General features: G+C 41.1%; 2 protein-coding genes and 1 non-coding gene across 3 annotated transcripts in view; 1 reads left to right on the plus strand and 2 right to left on the minus strand.

Moving 5' to 3' along the window:
- Positions 1–1,123: 1,123 nt before the first annotated feature.
- TRNAT-UGU (transfer RNA threonine (anticodon UGU)) lies at positions 1,124–1,196 on the minus strand. Its single transcript has one exon. It is a non-coding gene; the product is annotated as a tRNA-Thr (tRNA).
- Positions 1,197–4,561: 3,365 nt separating this feature from the next.
- On the minus strand, positions 4,562–10,140 carry NDUFAF5 (NADH:ubiquinone oxidoreductase complex assembly factor 5). Its single transcript, XM_010219643.2, has 10 exons — positions 10,017–10,140; positions 9,711–9,774; positions 9,046–9,093; positions 8,846–8,949; positions 8,274–8,313; positions 7,144–7,341; positions 6,584–6,644; positions 5,303–5,386; positions 4,921–5,003; positions 4,562–4,763 (listed from the first exon to the last, which is right to left on the minus strand). The coding sequence occupies exons 6-10, from the start codon at positions 7,297–7,299 to the stop codon at positions 4,677–4,679; spliced, it is 471 nt and encodes a 156-aa protein (XP_010217945.2). The 5' UTR covers positions 7,300–7,341; positions 8,274–8,313; positions 8,846–8,949; positions 9,046–9,093; positions 9,711–9,774; positions 10,017–10,140; the 3' UTR covers positions 4,562–4,676.
- Positions 10,141–10,895: 755 nt separating this feature from the next.
- The window catches only part of ESF1 (ESF1 nucleolar pre-rRNA processing protein), a 32,577-nt gene continuing 22,819 nt past the window's right edge, over positions 10,896–20,653 (plus strand). Inside the window, exons 1-7 of the mRNA XM_088525992.1 lie at positions 10,896–11,552; positions 12,431–12,780; positions 13,662–13,775; positions 14,568–14,668; positions 16,620–16,772; positions 18,044–18,158; positions 18,963–19,101. Coding sequence (XP_088382118.1) covers positions 10,934–11,552; positions 12,431–12,780; positions 13,662–13,775; positions 14,568–14,668; positions 16,620–16,772; positions 18,044–18,158; positions 18,963–19,101 — 1,591 coding nt within the window. The 5' untranslated portion in view covers positions 10,896–10,933. The remainder of the gene's footprint in view (positions 11,553–12,430; positions 12,781–13,661; positions 13,776–14,567; positions 14,669–16,619; positions 16,773–18,043; positions 18,159–18,962; positions 19,102–20,653) is intronic.

The following is a 20,653-nucleotide window of genomic DNA, read 5'->3' on the forward strand; positions in this document are numbered from 1 at the left end:
AGAGCTGTCAGGAGCTCTTGTGTCTACGAGCAGCCACCGTGCAGCTCTTCCTGCTGCTCCTTGAGCTTGAGGGATCCTGGCCATAGCTGTGTTCCCTCGCACACAGAGCACACTGTGCAGTTAATCTGCATAGGGATCCTTGCAGAGCTAAGCAAGTGAGGATCACTGCCGCAAAAGGGCTCGTGTTATTTTTGGTGTAAGCAGGGGAATCCTAAACCTCAAATGTTCTTTTCCAGAGAAATCTATTTATTTGACTTGCAGAGCCACAATCTTGCTTTGCCTGGGCCTGCAAACTCATACCCTTAGGCTAAGATGGAGCCAAAACAAATTGCATCATTTTGCAAGTTAAACTTAAAACGGGACTGCTTTCAATGCAGTTGTTTTTTCTCCTACTGCCATCTTCTGGACTTGCCCGTTCAGCAGGGGAGCTGCTGCTGTGAGGGGAACAGCAACTGCTCCGCGCGGTGTAACCGACATCCAGCTGCAGGACTTTGGTAAGGAAGACAGCCCTCGGGGAAGGCAGACAGTGCAGAGCAACCCCCCGGCTCAGCCTCAGCTTCCTCACTTCGAGGCGATCCACAGCGTGGTCAGAGCAAGGTGGAACAGAGACCTCAGCAGGTGCTGAAACCCAAACACAGGGAAAAGGGGAGCTGCCACGAGAAGAAACGTGGTCTCAGCCTTCCTCGGGTCAGCCAAGCTGCCTCCCAGCCTGTTACAGTTACCCCTGCTCTGCGCATGCAGCCGCTGCCGCTGGAGGACACAGAACTGTTGTGGAAAACACAACGCGCGGGAAGAGCATAACAACGTGCTGCTGTTTGTAGAACAGTGAAGGTGAACGGAAACGGGCTCGGAGGTGGCCATCTTCCCCTCGCGGCTTGGTGCTAGCTCGGCCCTGGCAAAACCTTGGAGCTTTTCTAGGGCAGTGGGCAGGCTGCAGCCCCCTGAGGCAGCGGGGCCGGGACGGGGGAGAGGGGGACGCGGGGAGGCGCAGCCCGCGGCCGCACCTCCGTCCCAACGGCCGCCAACGGTCCGCGAGGCGGCCCCGGGGCGGTGGGGAGAAAAATGTAGCCCGGTCGCGGAGGGTGGAGATAAAAGATTAAAAAAAAAAAAAAAAAAAGGCGAGAGGCCCCAGCGAGGATCGAACTCGCGACCCCTGGTTTACAAGACCAGTGCTCTAACCACTGAGCTATGGAGCCGCCTATCAGTTCCAGCCCTGCCGACGGCTGTTGTGGGCGGCGCGGGCCGCGCCTCCGCGAGGGGCCCCGCGAGGGAGCGGCCTGAGGCGGCGCGGCCGCGTCCCGCGGCCCCCAGCGCCCGATGTGTGACCCGGCTCTGGAGGGGACACGCGATGCCGAAAAAAAAGTTTAGAGTTCTCATCGAGTTAGTGTTGTAAATTTGATCAGCTTTTGTGAAACCTGACTCTATGGAAAAGCTGTGGGTTAGTGTTCTCACAAATGAACCACCAAGTGAGGTTGGTTAGGACGTGACCTGCAATACAGGCCCGCATCGCATACCGCAGGCTCTGCTTTCGGTTTCACTGAACGGAGAGGACTTGTGTTCACTCCAGCGCCATAATACACCTGTCTCGTCTTCAGGCTGCTGTAGTTACTGTCCAAAGCCGCTGGGTGGAACCTAAGTACTGGGTAAAAGGAAGGGGGTAAGGTTTTTTTTTACTCTGTAGGACAATTTAGGTTAAAGGAGGTGTCCCAGACGTGAAAATATCTAGTTTTGTATATAAAGCTTCTGCTGATTGGCTCAGGATTAAATTTATATTGTGTGATCCCTTGGAATATTGAGTTTTTCCCAAGCATTCCCTCTTTTCATCTGGTTCAGTGAGTTAGTACTGATTAAAAGTGGAGGGCTAGTGAGAGCTGTTCGGCAAAAAGCAGTGGCAGCTTTCGCTGCAAACGCGGTGTTTGCAGTGCTGAGTTGTCACAGCCTGGCTACCGCCGTCCCTTGCACGGCCAGGTCTCCGTGTCCTGGGGCGGTCGAGCGCCCCGTGGCCCAGCCCAGCAGACATACAGGCCTGCAGGGCTGGCACACTTGCCTTTCTCTGCCCACCCCTGTTAGAAAGGCCTTGTAGCTCCTGCCCTTTTATGAAGCTGAATGTTCTGAGGGTTTTAGTTGTGTTCATCAGATCCAGAAATATTATTTCATTTCTTAAAGGAACCCTCTAGTAACTTCAAGGTCTTTGCATGCTTGATATATTCATTTTAACTGCCAAGTTGTTTTGTACAACACTGCTGTGTTTTGTACAAACACAGGGTCTTTGTATCAATTTGGGTGGATTTCAGAGCTGGTCTTCAGGGTATTTTGAGCATTGAAAGATCTCAGCATGTAGATGTCTTGGCTTCACTTCGTGTGAAATTTGCAGTCTGATCAAAAAGTGATCAAAAAGCGTCTGAGGAAATGTCCTAGTGTTCCATGCTTTTGATCCCATCAGTCCTTTTTAAAAGACACTGTTCTTCAAATTATGTTACGCCCATTTGTCCTTGACGCACAGAGGAGAATGTAAAAACTATGTGTTAGAACTAGATAAAGCCAGTAAAAATAAACTCCCATCCTATTTCACTGGGTGCTGAGCCAAATACAAGCGAGGTGGTGTATTTGAGAAATAAGCCCCAGTATCCAGAGCCACCATGGCTTGTCATCTGCTCTGTTCCACCTGTGACACTCTGCTGCACTACATCTGCAGAGCAATGGATGCGCTCCGCTGTCTTGGAATGAGAAGATTTTCTGTTTATTGAACTTGAGAAGGGTCATTCTGTATTGGCATCTTTCCTGGTCGTTGCAATGCTTTTAAGAACGAATGCAATTAATTTTAGTGTCTGGGCAATGTGATTGTTATTCCAGAGGGGAATAAGCCTCTCTGATTTCAAATGGCCACCATGAAGGATAGCTTTGATTCAGGCCTTCCCATACTATAACTATGTCTCACTGGTAGCCTAGCAAACATTGTGAACTTTTGCTTCCTTATTTCCTGGAGCAAACAGCGGTCTGTGTAACGCAGGCCCTTCTTCTCCAATTGGCATAGAGGGCCTTTGGAGACCACAGGCCTTCCTTGCTGCGCATCTGGTAGGAATTCAAACTGAGAAGCTGGAGAAGAGCAAGTGTGGACGGATATATAGATAATAGCAATATGGCTTCGTGCTTGACATAAGCTGACTTGGCCAGACTTAGGCTTACGGCCTGGCGCTCGGAAGATCTCGCGATGTTACGGAAAGCAAAGGGTCAGCAGAGATTAAGGTGAGTCAGCTGTCTTACTTTGAAGAATCAGTACATAGCCATATAAGGTAACGTTGTTGCTAATTGGTGGCAGAGCAGGCTTCCACATTCGCAAGGAGTATAACTGTAGTGAGCAGTACACAATAAACGGCACTCCACTTCAACCATATTGGTGTTACGTGGTTTGTCCCCTAGCGGGGCAGGAGGGCCCCGGAGAGCCCGACCTCCGGGTGAACACGTAACGTTGCTGAGAGCTGAGACCGGAGACAGCGAATGGCAACAAGCAAGGGACTTCAGGGAGAAGCTGGGAGGAGCCTCGCTATTTTACTGCTTTTTGACTTGGCTTCGACCAGTTTTGATCTCTCATTGCCTCTGTATTACCATGGAGTATTTCTAACAGGGCAGGTTTCTTTGGAAGGGTTGGGTATTTTGGACAGTAACATAGAAGAGGAAGTGCTAAGGGTTAATATATAGTTTTGAAATGATCACAACCACTGCAACCCCCCACCAAATTTAGGTGTAGATGTTATCTTCTACATCTTAACTATTAGCTATATTTTAAAATAATAGAAATGCCTTTCAGAAAGGAATTTTTCTTTAAGTATTTAGCCGGCTAAAGGCTGAATTTAAGAGCTTACTTTAGAAACTTAGTAATTAGGTTGTGACTTTGAGTAAGAAAGTGAGAGTATATACAACACATCCTGATATGCAGTGAAGGAACCTTCTCTTCTTGTTATATATAAGCTGAATTCATAATTAAGCAGGGAACAGAGCATGTCTTTCAATTTCCTTAGAGCGCAGTAGTTGTTCTGGAAACCAGATGCTAAACTGTAAGTGGTGTCACAACCCTGAGAAAGGGGCACATTTGAAACTGAACAGAATTGAAGAAGTAGAGGACGGGTGAAGGGCTCATTTAAGAGGTAGAAGGATAGAGGGCGAGGACCCCTTGACGTTAACAGCCTCAAGCACTTAAGAACAAGTAGCCAGCAGTACAGCATGTCATGGACTGGCATTTGATTCTTCACAGCATGTTGATGTGAGTTCTGTTAAATTTACTGTAGAACACAACACAGCCTTCAGCAGAAAGGTTTTTTGGTTTTCCTAGAGCAGAGGAATAAGGGAGTGTGGCATGCAGTCCAACTTGCAAAATGTTCCCCCCTCTGGATACTGGAACACTCATTACATTTGAGAATAGTGATTAATCAAATGCTGGGAGAGCATTTATTCAGTTAAAGTCCTGCTAATACATTTCTCTAGAAACATTCATGAATGCTTTTTATTAAAAAAAAAAAAAAACAGCTAACAGCACGGTGAAAAAACACCCCACCCTGCTGCATGCAGATTACTACCACTTTTGGGTGTCATAATGGAAGTAACTCAACAAATTGGAGACCATCAACAATGCAACGTTTTGAGAGAGGTCCTAAACAACTCTTGCTTTTAATGAAGAACTATTTTTCTCTTCTTGAAATAATTCCATTTATTTTTGCGAGATCTCCAAATGAAACTGTTGCAGAACCTCTCTGGGCTGGTTTTGCCTATAAGAAAAAAGGAAGATAAAATGCTGATGTCTTAAGTTAAAGAAATTTGTAAAAAAGACTTCAGAAGTCAGTCACTTAAAATGACCATACTTTGAAACAAAAGCTAGTAATTGAGAAAGTCTGAGTATTTAGCAATAGTTTAGCTTCACAATACCTGTGATTCATGGAATTTCCAGCCTATCATGTAGTATATCTGAAATGTTGCAGGAATTGAGCCATCACTATTTCCATACATTTCTGTAACGATAGGGAGGGAGAGAAAAGGTACACAGAATATTAGTTCTAAGAACTCATTAGTTCACAGAACATTAGAACCAAGTACAACATTCATCATCATCATCACTCTCACTGAAAGATTTGGGACAGCAAACTTGCTTTTACTGGTGTGTCAACATAGTTCCAATCCTGTCATTATAACTAAGGTTTGAAATATCTACATTATTAGTTCTAATGTGTTATGTAGAGATCAAAATAAAACAAAACATGAAATATGTTTTTCAAGTAATTCCAGGTTAATGTGTTACCTCTTAAATTACCTTGGTATATTGCTGCGGCTGCCAATATAGTCTCCCTGTGTAGCAGAGGTTTTCTATTCCAAGAGCAGTTACTCTCCCCCATACCTAAAAATATGTTTTAGCTTTAAGAAAAAGAAAATATAGCATGTAACATGAGTTCTCATGCACCAACTTTTATTAAGCCAGGAATAGGTACAGAATCTTCTGAATATCTCACTGGAAGTGAGCATACCATACAACAGGTCAGTAAAAATTCTTAGCTACAACAGCAAAGCCATTCGATACCAACGCTTTGCAATCTATGGTTTGTAGTGCTAGCAATAATTTCAGATTATTACTTCTTTAGCAACAGTCTTCAGATATTTAGACTTTCTAGTATAATTTCTTTTAAAACACTAAGTACAAGGTGTTTGTTCATACATGCTGCAGATACTGCACACTGTTTTGTATTCCAGAAGACTTCTGATAAGAAATTGAATTGTCAATTTAGTCTTGGACAATCCTGCATCAAAGCTTTATATCCATTAGGGAACTACCGTGAACAGCAGCACCTGATCCAGACCTAGGAGATGCCCTAAACTGCTCCATAAGTAACTACGGGATTGTATGTGAACTTCACAATGTCTGACAGTGTCATGATTGCACCTAACTCTGCTGTTAAGAAGCCCACTTGCTAAGTCTCTTGCTTTCCTCAGCAGACTCCAATCTGAGGGTCCAAATATTCTTGTTCCAAGACCGTATCCTGAATCTCCTGACAGGAGCTTAGCAGGCTCACTGCCTAACCCAGCAACTGCAAAGTTGCTCTGTGGGAAAGAGCTCTGGAAGGGGACAGAAGCCTGTTCAGCAACTCACACAGAACAGGCTCACACAGACCGGGAGCGCTACCAGAGGTCGGCATCCACAGCAGAGCCCAGCCGAACAAGTTTTTGGTTTTACTTCTGCTACCCAAAACACATTTGCTGATGGGTTTAATCTCCTGACAAGAAATCAGGGAAAAAAGTAATACTCTCTTAAGAGAGAAAAAAAACTGAAGAAACAAAACATTAAAAGGGAGGAAAAGGCATCTGGCTTCTCATCTGGGCACAAGATTGACTGCATTACAGTGGTATCAATATGTATACATTCCTAAATATGTGAGCAGAGAGGTCACAATGCTACAATTCATATTTGTTAGCACAAAAATAGTTTGAGATAATTAAAACTTATTTTATTTTTTCATCTGGAGTGAAGAAACATTAACTTTTCTGTGTCTACATCACTGATACAGAAAGTGCTTATGCTCCCAGAAGTTTATGTACTTGCCTTGTAAGTCTTCCATAAGCTCAAACAATCCTGGATAGTTTACTTGAATTTCATCGGTATCCTAGAAGGATTCAGAAGCTTAATTTTAGAGCACATCAAGCTAAAACCATAGCATTAACTTTCAGAGCAGCTACTAGAATGTATCTGTCACTTCTTTTCAAGCTGCTTATTTTTCCTAAACCACCTCAGTATTTTTAAGGAATTTTGTCAGTAGCCCAAATGCAGCCAAGTTTTAATTGAAGTGCAATTCTTTTCATCTTAGTCTTACAAAAAGCAGCAAGAGTGTTCTAAGATTCTTCCAGTAGGTCTGACCTTTTCAGACACATTTCTCCAAGGAGACCATCAAAACTTTGCAGGACCACAAACCAAAGATGCCCTACAGCTGATTCCATTGCTCACAGTAAGACCAACAGAGGCGGACCAAGTTAGTTTAAAAATTTCTTCAGTAAGGTATTTGATGTGCAAAGTGAAGTAGCATTTCTACCATAAATATTCTAAATCTATTAGCTGCTCTGATGTTCTGAATTGTTTTGTCTGACCGTTCTTATATTTGTAGTTACCACAGTGAGAGTGTTAAAGCCAGCTCTTGACAGCAGATGTCCCAAGTCAGAGACAGCAGTGAAGGGGGATACATGAGGAGAAAATCCCCCTTCTCTCTCTAGCTCTGCTAGCTGCAGAGAGCAGCGAAGTTCATACAGCGTGTCTCCTCCAAACATTGCACCAATAAATACTCCATCTGGCTTAAGTACTTGATGAATCTACAATGCAGAAGATACAATATTCAAAAAAATGTGGAAGTCTCTATTTAACTACAAAGTTCTTAAGGATTCTTTTTTAATCAACTTAAAAGCAATCATTAAAAAAATAGTGATATACATGTGGATAAAAATCAATTAAAATTACTCTAATCACTTGATTAGAAAGTGCAGTTGACTAAAACGTAAAAAACACAAAAGTCAGGGATCAGTCCAAATCCCAGTGATTTTCAAAAGTCAAATCAATTATATGTCCGCATGCAAAAGCATTACTTCTCTGCATGCATGACTCAGGAGTCCCTGGCCTTTGAAGGTTGCATCCCCAAGGCAAGCAGTGAGAAACCTTCTAGTAACATGGTAAGATGCATAGATCTGTCAGAAGAGACACTATTGTTCTTCAGAATGAATCTGTAGAAATTAAGCTCTTAGAACTATAAAATAGAGAATGTGCAGTTATTCTAGTGCAAAGCTATTTTTTTTTGAATGGAGGTCTCTGAAAACAATATCCTTATTAATTTAATTATGAGGAAAAAAAAAGCATAAGATAGCTTTTATTTATTTTTACTTTCTTACATAAGGGAAGCAAAAAAAAAAGCCATTTGTGAATGGCTGGGTACACCCATCATCATGCACTTTTGTCTGGTCAGAGGAGCGATACAATCACTCTATCTTCAAGACTGACAGAACGAGCTTTCTTTTAAGTGAGTTCTTGTTCCCTTCCTACTGAGAGCTCCAACAAATTCAAAGTTTGCTTTTTGTTAAGAATTGGCACTGATCCCTTGCTCAGACATCTGGAAGAGCCGCATTGCAGTACCAAGCTTGTAAGACAACAAAAGCTTGAAACATAATTTGCCTTAGTGATATGAAACATGCTTTTTAATTAGTCATTAATCAAGATACCTTTCTCTATGCCAATAAAGAAAGGAGTTTCTTACCTCTCTAAAAGCTTTAGGAAGGTCATTCACCCAATGTAAACTGAAATGCCAGAAGTGTATTTATTATATTACATATTAAGTAAAACTTGTAAAAAAGCAAATACTTGTAAAATCATCTAACTGTGTTTCAGAAGCCTATGTAACAAATTTCTCAGGTTGCAAAAGTGCGAAGTGCAGTGATACCAAATAAAATCCAAAGTTTATATAAATGACTTTTTTTTTTTTCCAAAAAAAGCAAAGATGCAATTCCTGGAGATTAATCAGTTAAAATGCATGAAAAGAAGCCATGTGTGTCTTCAAGGAAGAAAACAGCTCACTAAGAACCACCAGTACAGGATTTCTTCCTGATATTTGCTTATGACTTGGCAAGTGTATTTTGTACAGCAGTACTTATTGCTGTTAAATGGACTATTTCTCTTTTTTATTTCTCCCTTGTTTTTTGGCAGGGGGGCAGGGGAGGGGAAGCAGGGGATGAGGAAGGTGGCTGGGTAGAAGAAGATTACTCTGAAAATAACATTATTTAATATCTTCATCAAAACCTTAAGTGTCAACAAATGAAAAAAAATACATACCTTAAGCTGCTAACAACAAGATCAAATGTACCTTCTTTGAAAGGAAGGAACTCCTCATCAGCTACTACACTGGCCGTAGGGATTTCAGTTTCCAAAGTATTTTTCTAACGTCGAGTTTGAATAAAAACATCAGAAACTTCTTTTGCTTTTCTGTATTGTATAATTGAAACATTGCAAATAAAATTCAGAAAGCTACTTACTAAAGCATTCTCTGCAATATCTACTTGAATAAGTTTTCCGACAGTTTCCTGAAATAAGAAGCATCTGTCAAACGCTTGTTTCATAAACTGTGTAAGCTTTTTAATAAACTTTTACAGTTTATACAAACTTTAGGTCATGTTTTGAAATATTTACATGTATTCCAAATATACATATATATGTGTGTGTATATATATATATATGTATTTTCAAACACATACACATTCCAAACATATATCATATGCATTTTTATGGATAGGTTTGGATGGATATAAACTGTGCAGTAGCAACCAGTGAAGCACCGTTATTCATAGCACGTTATTCAAAAGCAAGTTCACCCCTCTGAAAGTCTTCACAGTATTTCTCACTAAGACCTTCCTGAGGGCCACAAACTAACCATATGCCTGCATCTTCCAGATGCATGGATGGATAACTGAAGGTTATCTGCCATATAACACAGCTTCACTTGCACTACCACTGATCTTATTCGTTTAATTGTTAGGGATATGAGTTACCTTAAGCTAATTGATTCTACACAAGACATCTTTGGGCTATACAAACTACTTCATCACGATGGGGAGGGGTGTTTTAAGTTATAATAGCATCCTGCTTGAACACACAAGAGTGAACATGTTTTAAATGACACCAACATAGCATGGGGCAGTACCTTTGTTAAATGTTGAGCTATGTAACCTCTTCCAGAGCCAACATCCAAAGCAAGAGGGAATGCTCTGAAAACACAGGTTTTTTTTTTTTGCATTACAAGCCATATACACAAAAATGCAGTTCTAGGGTACGTTTTTTGAGATAACTTCCACGCATGCTTCCCGACCACACACGTGGTTGTCACTGCGCATCCTTCCACAAGACACCAGCCACACCAAACCCGCCCGGAGGCTACATGAAGGAAATGTTCCCTCTGCAGGCCAACCCAGGGGCTGCGGGGGAAGGCGAGGCGCCTGGCGGGGCTCACCTGGCGATGTCGAACACCCTGTCGGCCACTCTGCCGCCGACCTGCGGGGAGACGCGACCGCGTGAGCGGCGCCGCGGCGGCCAGGCCGCCCCCCGCCCGCCCCCGCCGCACCTCCTCGCGCAGGTAGTCGCATCTGGCCGCCTCGGGCTGCAGCGCCGCCCAGTTCTTCTGCTTCCGCTTCAGCCGCCGGTCGAAGGGGCTCAGTGCGCCCGGCGGAGTCGCGGCACCCGCCGCCTGCCCCGACGGCGCCCAGAGCCGCCGCTGCCTGCTGGTAATGCCGCCCCAGCCCCAACGCCAGGACCTCGGCGCCGCCCCGCCACCAACGGCCGCCGCGCCCGCTGCAACGGTCACCGCTCTAACGGCCACAACCGCCCCCGCCGCCATGGTGTCCCTCCCCCCGACGCATGCGCCGCTCAGCCGCCCGCGCGCGCGCTGTGACTGGCCGCGAGTGGCTTGTCCTGCGCCGGCCGCCGTCGCGTTGCCGGAAGCTGCCGCGTGGGGCGGTGTCGGCGTGGGGCGGCCGTGGCGGCGTGGTGAGGCGGGGGGCCGCGGCGGGGCCGGGAGCCTGGGGCGGCCGGGGCCGGGGCTGGGGCCGGGACTGGGGCCGGGGCCGGGGCTGGGGCTGGCGCTGCCTCGGGGCCCTTTTCGTGCCGCGTGTCGGTGAGCGGAGGCGTGTGGCGGGGGTGGGTCTGCGCGTGAGGCTGCCCGCCCCGCTGTGTGAGGTTCCGCGGAGAGCGTTCTTGAGCACGGGCTGGAAGTCTAGCGCCTTTCAGGTTTCTGTAGCTCTTTCAGTTGTGCATTTTCAATTAATGTAAAAGTATTTAAACTTAAAACCATAATTTAAAAACTTTTCTTTTTTTTTCTTTTTTTTTCTTTTTCCCATACTGCAGTTATTTAAGCCCTTAGTAGCATCAAATATGGCATCCCAGGAGGAAATCCTACGTGATGAACGGTTTAGCCGTGTTACGAGGGATCCCAGGTTCTGGGAAATTCCGGAAGAGGAGTATAAAGTGAAGGTCGACAAACGGTTCCGGTCTATGTTTCATGACAAGAAGTTCAAGCTGAAATACACCGTGGATAAAAGAGGTCGCCCTGTTAATTTCAGCACTGTGGAGGACCTCAGGAACTTTTATGCCGTGTCAGATTCGGACTCTGAGCTTTCAGAGAGCGACAGTAAAGCACATACTGGGAAGAAAGCAAAGAAGAAGAAAGCCAAGCCCAAAGGAAAAGCAGATGCTCCAAAAGGAATTGCCGATGTCGTTCCCAGGGAGGAGAAAAAAACAGGCAAGCAAGGCAAGGGCCAAATAGGTAAAACTTCACCTAAATTAGATGACCAACAGAATGAAGGAGAGAAAACTGCATCTAAATCCAAGTTGAAAGAAGACTGTAAGAAAACCACAATTGCAGTTGATCACTCATCAAGTGGAAGATCACGTTCAGTTCAAAGTGAGCAAAAGACTTTGAAGTCAAGTGGGACTAAACCAGTGAGGGCTCCTAGGACGGAACCTTCCCTAGGAGAGAAAGTAAAAGAATCAGGTTTGTTGTTAATATGGAAGGGGCAGAGGTTCGCAAGGTGGTTTCGCTGGGTGGTGTTTGCCAGATCTGACAGGTATCGGATTTGGATTCGGTATTACTGAAGAATCAGGTCTATCTGGGGTCCTTTTCATCGTTGAAGATGAAATTGGAGTCGGAGTAGTTGGAAAAGTAAAATGTCCAGTAGTGTATATACTTGGGTGTTTATCAAGCTCAATAAGAATGTCAAAGCCATGCATGTTTCAACACATCACTTGTTGACTGGATGCAGGATGGCAGCATTGAGCCCTTCGCTTGAGAGGGATGTAGTTTTAAGAGTGCTGACAAGGGCTTATTTCTTTATATTGAAAAGATTGAAAAGCTTACTAAAATACAGATTGAAGAGATCGGTGGTGAAGACTTTTACTTCTGAAGTATTTGGAATTTGTCTTGTTTTTCTGTGGACAGGATAAAATGTACAAAGTCATGGCCGTAACCAATCTCACTGGTCTAGAGAGAGCAGGTGACTTGAAGAAAAGCTTCCTTTGTTTTGTTTGAGCATTCGTGTAGCCTTAAGTTACTGAAGTTTATTTCTATCTGTAGTTTCAGTATGGAGAAATAAATAATATAAACAAAATATAAATATTAAAAAAATAATAATTTTATCAGATTTTAAGTTTGGTAATACAGTTGTGGGCCTAAAGAGCAATAGATTAGACAAGCTGAGAAGGCAGTACTGGTGACTTATGTTGTTTTGTACTTGCCTGACATAAGTTGTTGTATCACGTTATACATTTACACAGTCTGTAAACTTGCAGGAAGACAGCTGAGATTTTTTCTTCTTTTTGTAATGACTCATGTAATTACAACATAAAAGTAGATATTGAACATTTGTTTTTCAGCGACTTTGGGCACATCCACCTGTGACCAAAGTGACATCAATAAAAGTCAACTAGAGGAAGCAATTTCTGGAAGTGAAGACTATTCTGAATATGCAGAATCTGAAGAAGAGGGGTCAGACGTTCATGAGGAAGCAGGCGATGAAGAGGAGTCAGAAGATGAGGAAACAGATGAGGAGGATAGTGATTCAGAAGATGAAGAAAGTGATATTGGACCTGATCTAGCTAGGGGCATAGGGAATATTGAAACAAGCTCCGATGACGACGACGATTTCAGTGACCTATTTCCAAAGGAACCAGAAATTGAGCATTCGTGGGGCGAGCTAGATAAAGATGCACCTCGTGGAGATGAGGTAACACTGGAAAATTTACTCTTTTAGCATGTGAAAAGTTGCTGCCGTTAATTTGACAATTGAATGTGAATTTGACATTAATTTGACAAATGAATGTGAAGATAAAGATATGCACTGTGATGAATTCATTCCAGACCTTCATCTATGAAACCATCTGCAAAAGTCCCAAGATTTGCATGGCATGAGCTGTACTCCATCAGTTCTTCATTTTCCTCTGTGTGTCTTCACTGCTTCCTAACAGTTGCTGCCACCACTGCAGCAGTGTTATTTTCTGTTTTTCCTTGGCCCAAATGTTCTTATTTTTAGTTGTGACTATATTGCATCAGACTTTGAGGGGGGATAAGCACCCCATACTACACTGATCTGAAAACTAGACTTGTAGTGAGCAAACCTGGATTAACTTCTGACTTATCAAGGGTAGAATTCTTAGCCTTTTAGATATTTCTAATTGCATCTTTAAGAAATCATTAGACAATGAAACAGGTCTCAAACTCTGCACAATTAGAGTGCAGGAAATCACAGTACTGTACAGCACTGTTATAATACCAGCCTGTAAGATTCTGTTATCATCATATAGGAAGTTAGAATAGCAGCTGGTATCACAGTGTGGTAACTGCAGTGCTAATTCTGGCATTGGTGCAGTCCAGTCTGTGGTGTCTTAGGTTGTGTGTCTTTGCAGCTGCTCTTTTGATTGCTGTTTCTGAGCTTTCTTACTTTGAACATACAAGGTGTTGAGGAAATTTTCCTTGTATGTTTTCAGTGAGTTTAATTGTTGCCTTTGGATTTACCAAAGATGATTGCTATTCCCCTTAGCACTCAGGAATTAAACCTATAAATCTATAAATCTTCCATCTTTTTTTTTCTCCCCCCTTGCTCTGCAGATTACAAGTAGATTGGCAGTTTGTAACATGGATTGGGACAGGCTGAAGGCTAAGGACTTGCTGGCTCTATTTAATTCTTTCATACCCAAAGGAGGCGTTATATTTTCTGTTAAGGTAAGATCTGAGTTCTGAAAGAAATATTGCTTTTTGCTGTAAAGAAAAAAAACAGTCTACAGATCAAAAAAGTGAGGTAGTTTCTCATTTATCTTGTTAATTTCTCTTTTTATTATTCTGCAGAACTATTTGTGCTAGAATTTCGTTTGCTGTTAGAAATAACCACGTGCTTCCTTTCAGCATTGGGCATGTATATGGAATTAAATCCTGAAGCTGTTGGCTCCTTGTGTTTATAAGGTTCGCTCTAAATGTAGTTTCACTGAAATTAAGAGTGTTGTTTCCAAATTCTAACAGGCTTCATTGGCCAGCTTAATTTTCAGTAGTCACTATGGCTATCTCCAGATACTTTTCAACTCTTTTTATTGTTACATAATACTGCATATCTTTTGCACCAATTTTGAGCTATTTGCAAATTGGCTAAATGTCAGTCAGTTAAATGATGTATTTTTTGTATGTGTTTTTTAATGCCTGCCTACAGTTGAAACTTTGGGAGAAATTTTAGCCAAGTAGCTAATCCCAGAAAGGCCATTCTTGCGTATGATTAAAGTTCCTGTTGTTCTTCATCTCCCTCAAAATATTCTGATTCCTAAAAGACAGTTTTTTTTTTTTTTTAATTTTATATTACTGTATTTTCTGTGAACAAAAATTTGGAAGGTATCAAAGTTTATAGAGTTGATCCCCTCGCCCTTTTTTGTTTTTTCTCTAAAATTAGTAAAGTCCAAACAGTTTGTGAGATACTTAATTGGTACGTTTCTATAGTTGGAATTTATTTTTATGTTGTTGTCTCTGTAGATTTATCCTTCAGAGTTTGGAAAAGAAAGATTGAAAGAGGAAGAACTCCAAGGACCTGCAGAACTATTTGACCTTCCAGAGAATACCACAGAGAAAGACGGGTATTAACTTACTCTTCAAATGAGAGACATAGTAAATCTAATTCTCAGTGAAAATCCCAATGAACTGCTGTTTTCCAAACTTCATTTGTGGAAGTCTCCTGTAGACAGCTTTTTGAGGAGGATTTTAGATTTTAGAATTGCCCCTGTTTCATTGTTATTGCATTGAATAAATGGATTATGATGAAACTGGGAAGCTTGATAAGTGACTTGAAATTTTTTATTATATAGCTGGTTGGAGTAATAGATGAAACAAAAGTTTGGAGAGCTTAATGTAGTATTCTGCTTTACAAATTACTATTCATGCAAGAAACTCCTTTTGCTGCTTCTTGTCAAAATTTTTATCAGCGTAACCAGCAGGGAACTAAACTCAGTCCAAGAGTTCCCAGACTGAGGTATCTTGAATACCATCAGCAGCAGCCCTGGCTTGCTAGGCTGAGCTCATCAAGCCTACCATCATCCAGGCATCTTCAGGCATGTCTCTTTTCCTGTTATTTTGCTTAAAAGTTTTGTCCATATGGAGCTTGAGATGTTTTACTTTTATATTTTTCCAGAATTTCCAGATGTTTGGCAGCCCAATTGGAACCCCTTTTGTATTATACATCTGACTGCACTGCCATATATTTGAAAATTCTTCTAAACTAAATGCAGATCCTATTGCAGAAAGCCCAGTGCATCAGGGAGTTGTATAATTAACTTAAAATATTGTATGCTGAAGTCACTTTCACTGTGTTTATCAAGGTGCATCTTAGTGCGTTCGACTTTCTTTTCAGTAAGTGCTGTAGTGAGATCTCTTGGTGATACCCGTGCACATACCCCTTACGGTCAGGACGTTACCCTGTGCTCTGCCTCATATTCCAACCAACTCATCACATTCTCAGTCGCTCTTCTGCTTTGTTTCTATTCACAATATCTTCCACTACAATCTCTGTAATTTCTAAATTAGCATCCTGAGGGATGCTGCATGATTGTCACTTGCCTCATTACTGCTTCATTGTCTGTCTTCATGAGCATCTGCAATCTTGTCCTCTTGCAGTCTCTGAGATTCTCTTGTGTTTTTAATGTATACCCTTATTTATCTGTGACACATCCTCAGCAACCAGTACCTTGTTCTAAGCCAGGTTTTCTGGTGCCAGCTCAGCTAAATATTGCAGACATTTGCATAGGAACCATTAAATGCTGCTTTCCGTGCTCTCCATAGAACTTACAGTGAATCATAGAATGCTTAAGGTTGGAAGGGACCTTTAAAGGTCATCTAGTCCAACGCCCCTGCACAAGCAGGGTCACCTAGAGCACGTGGCACAGGACTGCGTCCAGGTGGGTTTTGAAGATCTCCAGAGAAGGAGACTCCACAACCTCTCTGGGCAGCCTGTTCCAGTGCTCTGTCACCCTCACTGTTAAAAAATTTTTCCTTAAGTTCATGTGGAACTTTTGGTGCTTCAGTTTGTGGCCATTACCTCTAGTTCTGTTGGTGGCCACCACTGAAAAGAGGCCAGCACCATCCTCCTCACTCCCTCCCTTGAGGTACTTATGAGGTTACTTATGAGGTTACTCTATATGGCCTGTGTGGAGTCTCTAAATTTACAACTCCTGTAGGAGATGGAGTTGGGTGCAACTCCTGCTACGTAACATATTTGAATGTTGTGGACACGGATAGTATTAAAGAAACCAGATGTCTATTAATTTTTGTCCTAGCATGATAGCTATTCTTGTGGAGAATATCATTGTAAAGATCTTGAGTGACGCACCAATTTCTAATGAAACTGTGTGAATTAATCTTTTACTTTAATAAAGCCAAGTTGATGTTGGAACTTCATGTTGTTTAACGTTTAATCCCTTTGCAAGACAGGGACAGTGTTTGAATGATGTGTATTTTTAATAAGTTTGAAATATTTTAGCAATGAGAAGTTGTTTAAACCAACTGACTTGATTGTGTTGTTTTTCACTTTTTCAGGCTATATAAGGAAAAACTGAGAGAGTATCAATTCAAGCGACTGAAATATTTCTATGCAGTGGTAGAATGTGATTCTCCTGAAACGGCCAATAAAATTTATGAGGAATGTGATGGATTGGAATTTGAAAGTAGCTGTTCTTTTATAGACCTGAGGTAAATCTAATGGTGACTTACTAAATTCATCTGGGAAGGGGAAGATTAAAGCCAATTTTAAATAATTTGAAATAAACTATATTGTCTTTATTCTGTAACCAAAATTTTATTTGTGATATAAATTATGTATGCAATGGATTGGCAGAATTTCCTTTGGGTTTTTTTATTTTTTGAGCATTTCTGTTCAATGGAGCAAATGGAAAGTTTGAGAGAGGATCACTCCTCTCTCATTGTACTTCCAGGTAAAATGTTATGGTTGCATCTTCAATCCATTGCAACAGTTGAGGGAAGATGTAGGATGCATATTTAGGAAGCAAGACAACATATTCCTCTTCTTTTCCTCAGCTTAGAGTTCAGAGTTAAGTGTCTCTTTCAGGATTGTTTACCACAGGAAAAGTAAGAGGACAGAAGACAGGTTACTAAATCATGCTACATTTTAACAGAGGCTGTCTCAGGGCTCATATTATGGGTCCTTGCAGAGAAATATAAGATTTGCTCTGAATCGTTCTCTGGAGCTTAATTCATCTGCTTTGAATCACTTTGGAGAAGACTATCCCTGCCAAATGGACATTTAACTTCTCTGTGATTGTTAATATAGCTTTCATGCCTCTAGATATAGAAAGATAAAAGTTTACAACAGTGGCAGCTGTTCGAAATTTCCCAAAGTTCTTCTTAATCTTTCACCTACTGTGTTAAATTTTAATGTAAAAAAAAAAAAAGGGGAGTAATTTTGCATGTAGCACACAAACATGAATTTTTAAAATCTGATTTCTTCTTGTGTTACAAAAGACTTTGCCTTTTTATTATTATTTTTTTAATAATTGTAGTGCTAAAAGATGTACCAGCTTTTCTTAAAATGTTTAGAATTTTTGTTTTATGTGCCTTCAGGTGTTATTTAATCCTTTTTTTTTTTCTCGTGAAATTTAATTTTAAGCTTCCTGAAAAGGTGATTCTTAACAACAAAAAAACAAATTTACACCAAAATAATAAATAACAACAAAAACAAAACTGTGGCCCTTTCAAAATGAAAACAATTTAGCTTTCTCCTCCAATATGGTGGTGTGATATGTAAAACACCTGTAGAATAGCTGTGCAGGCAATTAATCTTACGTGTTTGGTACTTAGGATTTTTATTCAAGACAAACTGACAAACTATTAATTTTAGCGGATTTTTTTATGCGTTGATGTACAAAGGTTGTGAAAAGCTGAGACTGTTTATTCCTTTGAAATTTCACAGTGTATTTGAATGACGTGTTTTATATGCCTTTAAGATTTATTCCAGATAATGTTACATTTGATGATAAGCCAAAAGATGTAGCCTCAGAAGTGAATGTAGCTGCATATAAACCAAAGTACTTTACATCTGCTGGAATGGTAACATCAAAGGTATCTTTACAGTGTTTTTGTATGCTTTTCTGATTTGTGTAGTTTTATTGTTAAATTGTGTAAGTAGTAGAGAAAAGATTCCTGCTTGTACTCTCCATTTTACAATGAAGACATCAAACATATTATGAAATGTGAGCGTGTTCTGGAGTCAGAAGTTGCGATGTTATAGATAAGCTTGAGTTTGGGATTTTAAGAGTTTTGACTTATCCGTTAAAATTAAATTATTATGACCTATTATACCTTGCTTAGAAGTTATGTGTTGAATTACCATTAATGCTTATTTGGATGTAATTCAAGAAGAGCCTTTTGGTGACAGTGTCAGGGTTAAAGCAGTTGCTTCTCTCCTCCTTGTAGCTATTTGTTCTTGCTCTGTCTTTTGTGACAGCCAAAATATTCATTCACTTAATGCATGAAGTGAGCTAAACTGAAGGACTGATTATTTGAGAAATAAGTAATTTCTGCTGGATCATCTTTTCAGACAGATCTGTTTCATCTTCCGATTGATGAGGAAGTTGGGCAAATGCTTTCATTGTACCCATTGGAAATGATTCTTGGTTTCAGGAATGGCTTACTGCTGGAGGAGGAGGAGGAGAGATTTGTTGGTGGCTGCTGCCTCAACTTACCAGTACTACCTGATTTTTAGTAAATTACTATGTTATAGCTAAAAGACCTTGTAGGAAAGATCTTTAATAGGTTAAAACTGCTTCCTATATGGAATATATAGAACAATTTTCTCTAAAAACAGACTTAGTGATGTATTCTGGTGTTTCAACTTCTGCAACTGGCATTCTTCTTACTTTTAAGATAGACATCACATGGGATGAGACAGATCATGAAAGAGTAACATCACTTAGCAGAACTTTTAACAAAGAGGAACTTCTTGACATGGATTTTCAAGCTTACTTAGCTTCATCCAGTGAAGAAGAGGAAGAACAAGAGCAAGGTACTTATGACTTTATGGACAATGTTTATTAAGCTTAGTTATAGTATTTTGACATGATTTTTTTTGGTACATAAATTCTTTATCTTTAGAAAGTGCTTTAAACATGTCATCTTTTACAGGAACAGTGTTAAGCTCCTGATTAAAAAAAAAAATCCTTAAGTTCTAATATGTAGATACCTTTCCTCCACTTCTGTGTGGGTTCCATTTAAAGGAGGAGGGAAGTTGGTGGTGAGAGCTTTGGTGTTTCGTTAACCCTTTGCAAATGAGGAAATTAATGAATTGATGATGAGATAATTTTTGATAATTTCACTATCACTGATGGACAAGGAATTATTGTAGTTATTGAGACCCTAAATGTCTGCCTTCTGGATCTCTGGGTGTCTCTCTGAAGTGTCTGAAGGGTAAGGAGGTCCTGAACGAGTTGCCCAGAGACTGTGCTGGGTGGCCTAGGGAGGGCATTTAATCTGTTCCAGACCTTGGAAGGTCCTGAGGGAAGTGGAGCTTCCACACTCCAACAATTTCCTTTGTGGGGTATCGGAGGAGTGTGAGAACAGTGGAAGAAAGGCTGTGCTCTGACTAGTACTGCCTTCTAGTACTCTTAAAGGATAGACTTTTATATGCTGAGAGGAAAGGCAAGTAGCAGAACTTGTTTACAGGAATCTTAGAGAGTGTTAGAGAGTAGTAGTATCTTTCAAGTGGGTTTTGGTTCTCACAGCTTCTTGAGAATATAAAAAGAATGTCATCTATAGCTTCGTAAACTACTTAAGTCATTGGGGTATGATGTGCTAACATAGGAACTTATAAATTCCTGAATTTCCTTGTTTGTTTTTGCTGTAAAACTCAGTATCCTCTTATTAGGTGATACGTGTAGCCTAAAATAGAAGGAAAAGAAAATGTCACTAAGCCTTAATCAGGTCTTTCAAAGATATGTGAAATCTGATTTATACTGCATTATGGCAGGCTATTGTGTTCAGAGATGAGTTTGGAGCATACAGGAAAGCCTTAAAGACTTCTGGTTGTAGATTTGGGAAATCTTCTGGCTACAAATTGCTTGGCAATACCTTGCCAGGCCTTAGGTCCATTTGTTTCTCATCTTCATATACACTCATTGATAATGTCCACCTCTGAATTTTATTTTCACAAGTAATGCTTTATCAAGCATTTATCAACCTTAAGGAGAGCAGAAGTTGCAGAGGAAACTGTTTCAGTTTTCTTAATACCTACAAGACTACAGCTATGCTAGAAGAACAGCATCTGTAATGGAGTGCTGATGAAAGTGGATGCCTAGAATAAGGGAGGATTGTTTTGGGAATTTTAGAAAGAAAACCTTGCTAGAAAGGAAGAGAAAGTTGACATTAAGATATCCTCACACACCAGTGAATCTAAAACCTGGTAATGTCTGGCTTTCAATGATGTTTTGAAAAGTTATTCATAGAGGAGTTATGTTGCTGTGTCTTTTAACGTGTTCCTGATGTTTTATCCATTGAGTTATGTGATATGACAGGATCGCATCCAACAGAATTATGTGGCACTAAGCACAAATGGGGAAAAT

This window comes from Tinamus guttatus, unplaced genomic scaffold (assembly GCF_059628265.1).
Source record: "Tinamus guttatus ecotype Peru unplaced genomic scaffold, ASM5962826v1 Tinamus_guttatus_pri_ptg000241l, whole genome shotgun sequence".
Lineage (NCBI taxonomy): Eukaryota > Metazoa > Chordata > Aves > Tinamiformes > Tinamidae > Tinamus > Tinamus guttatus.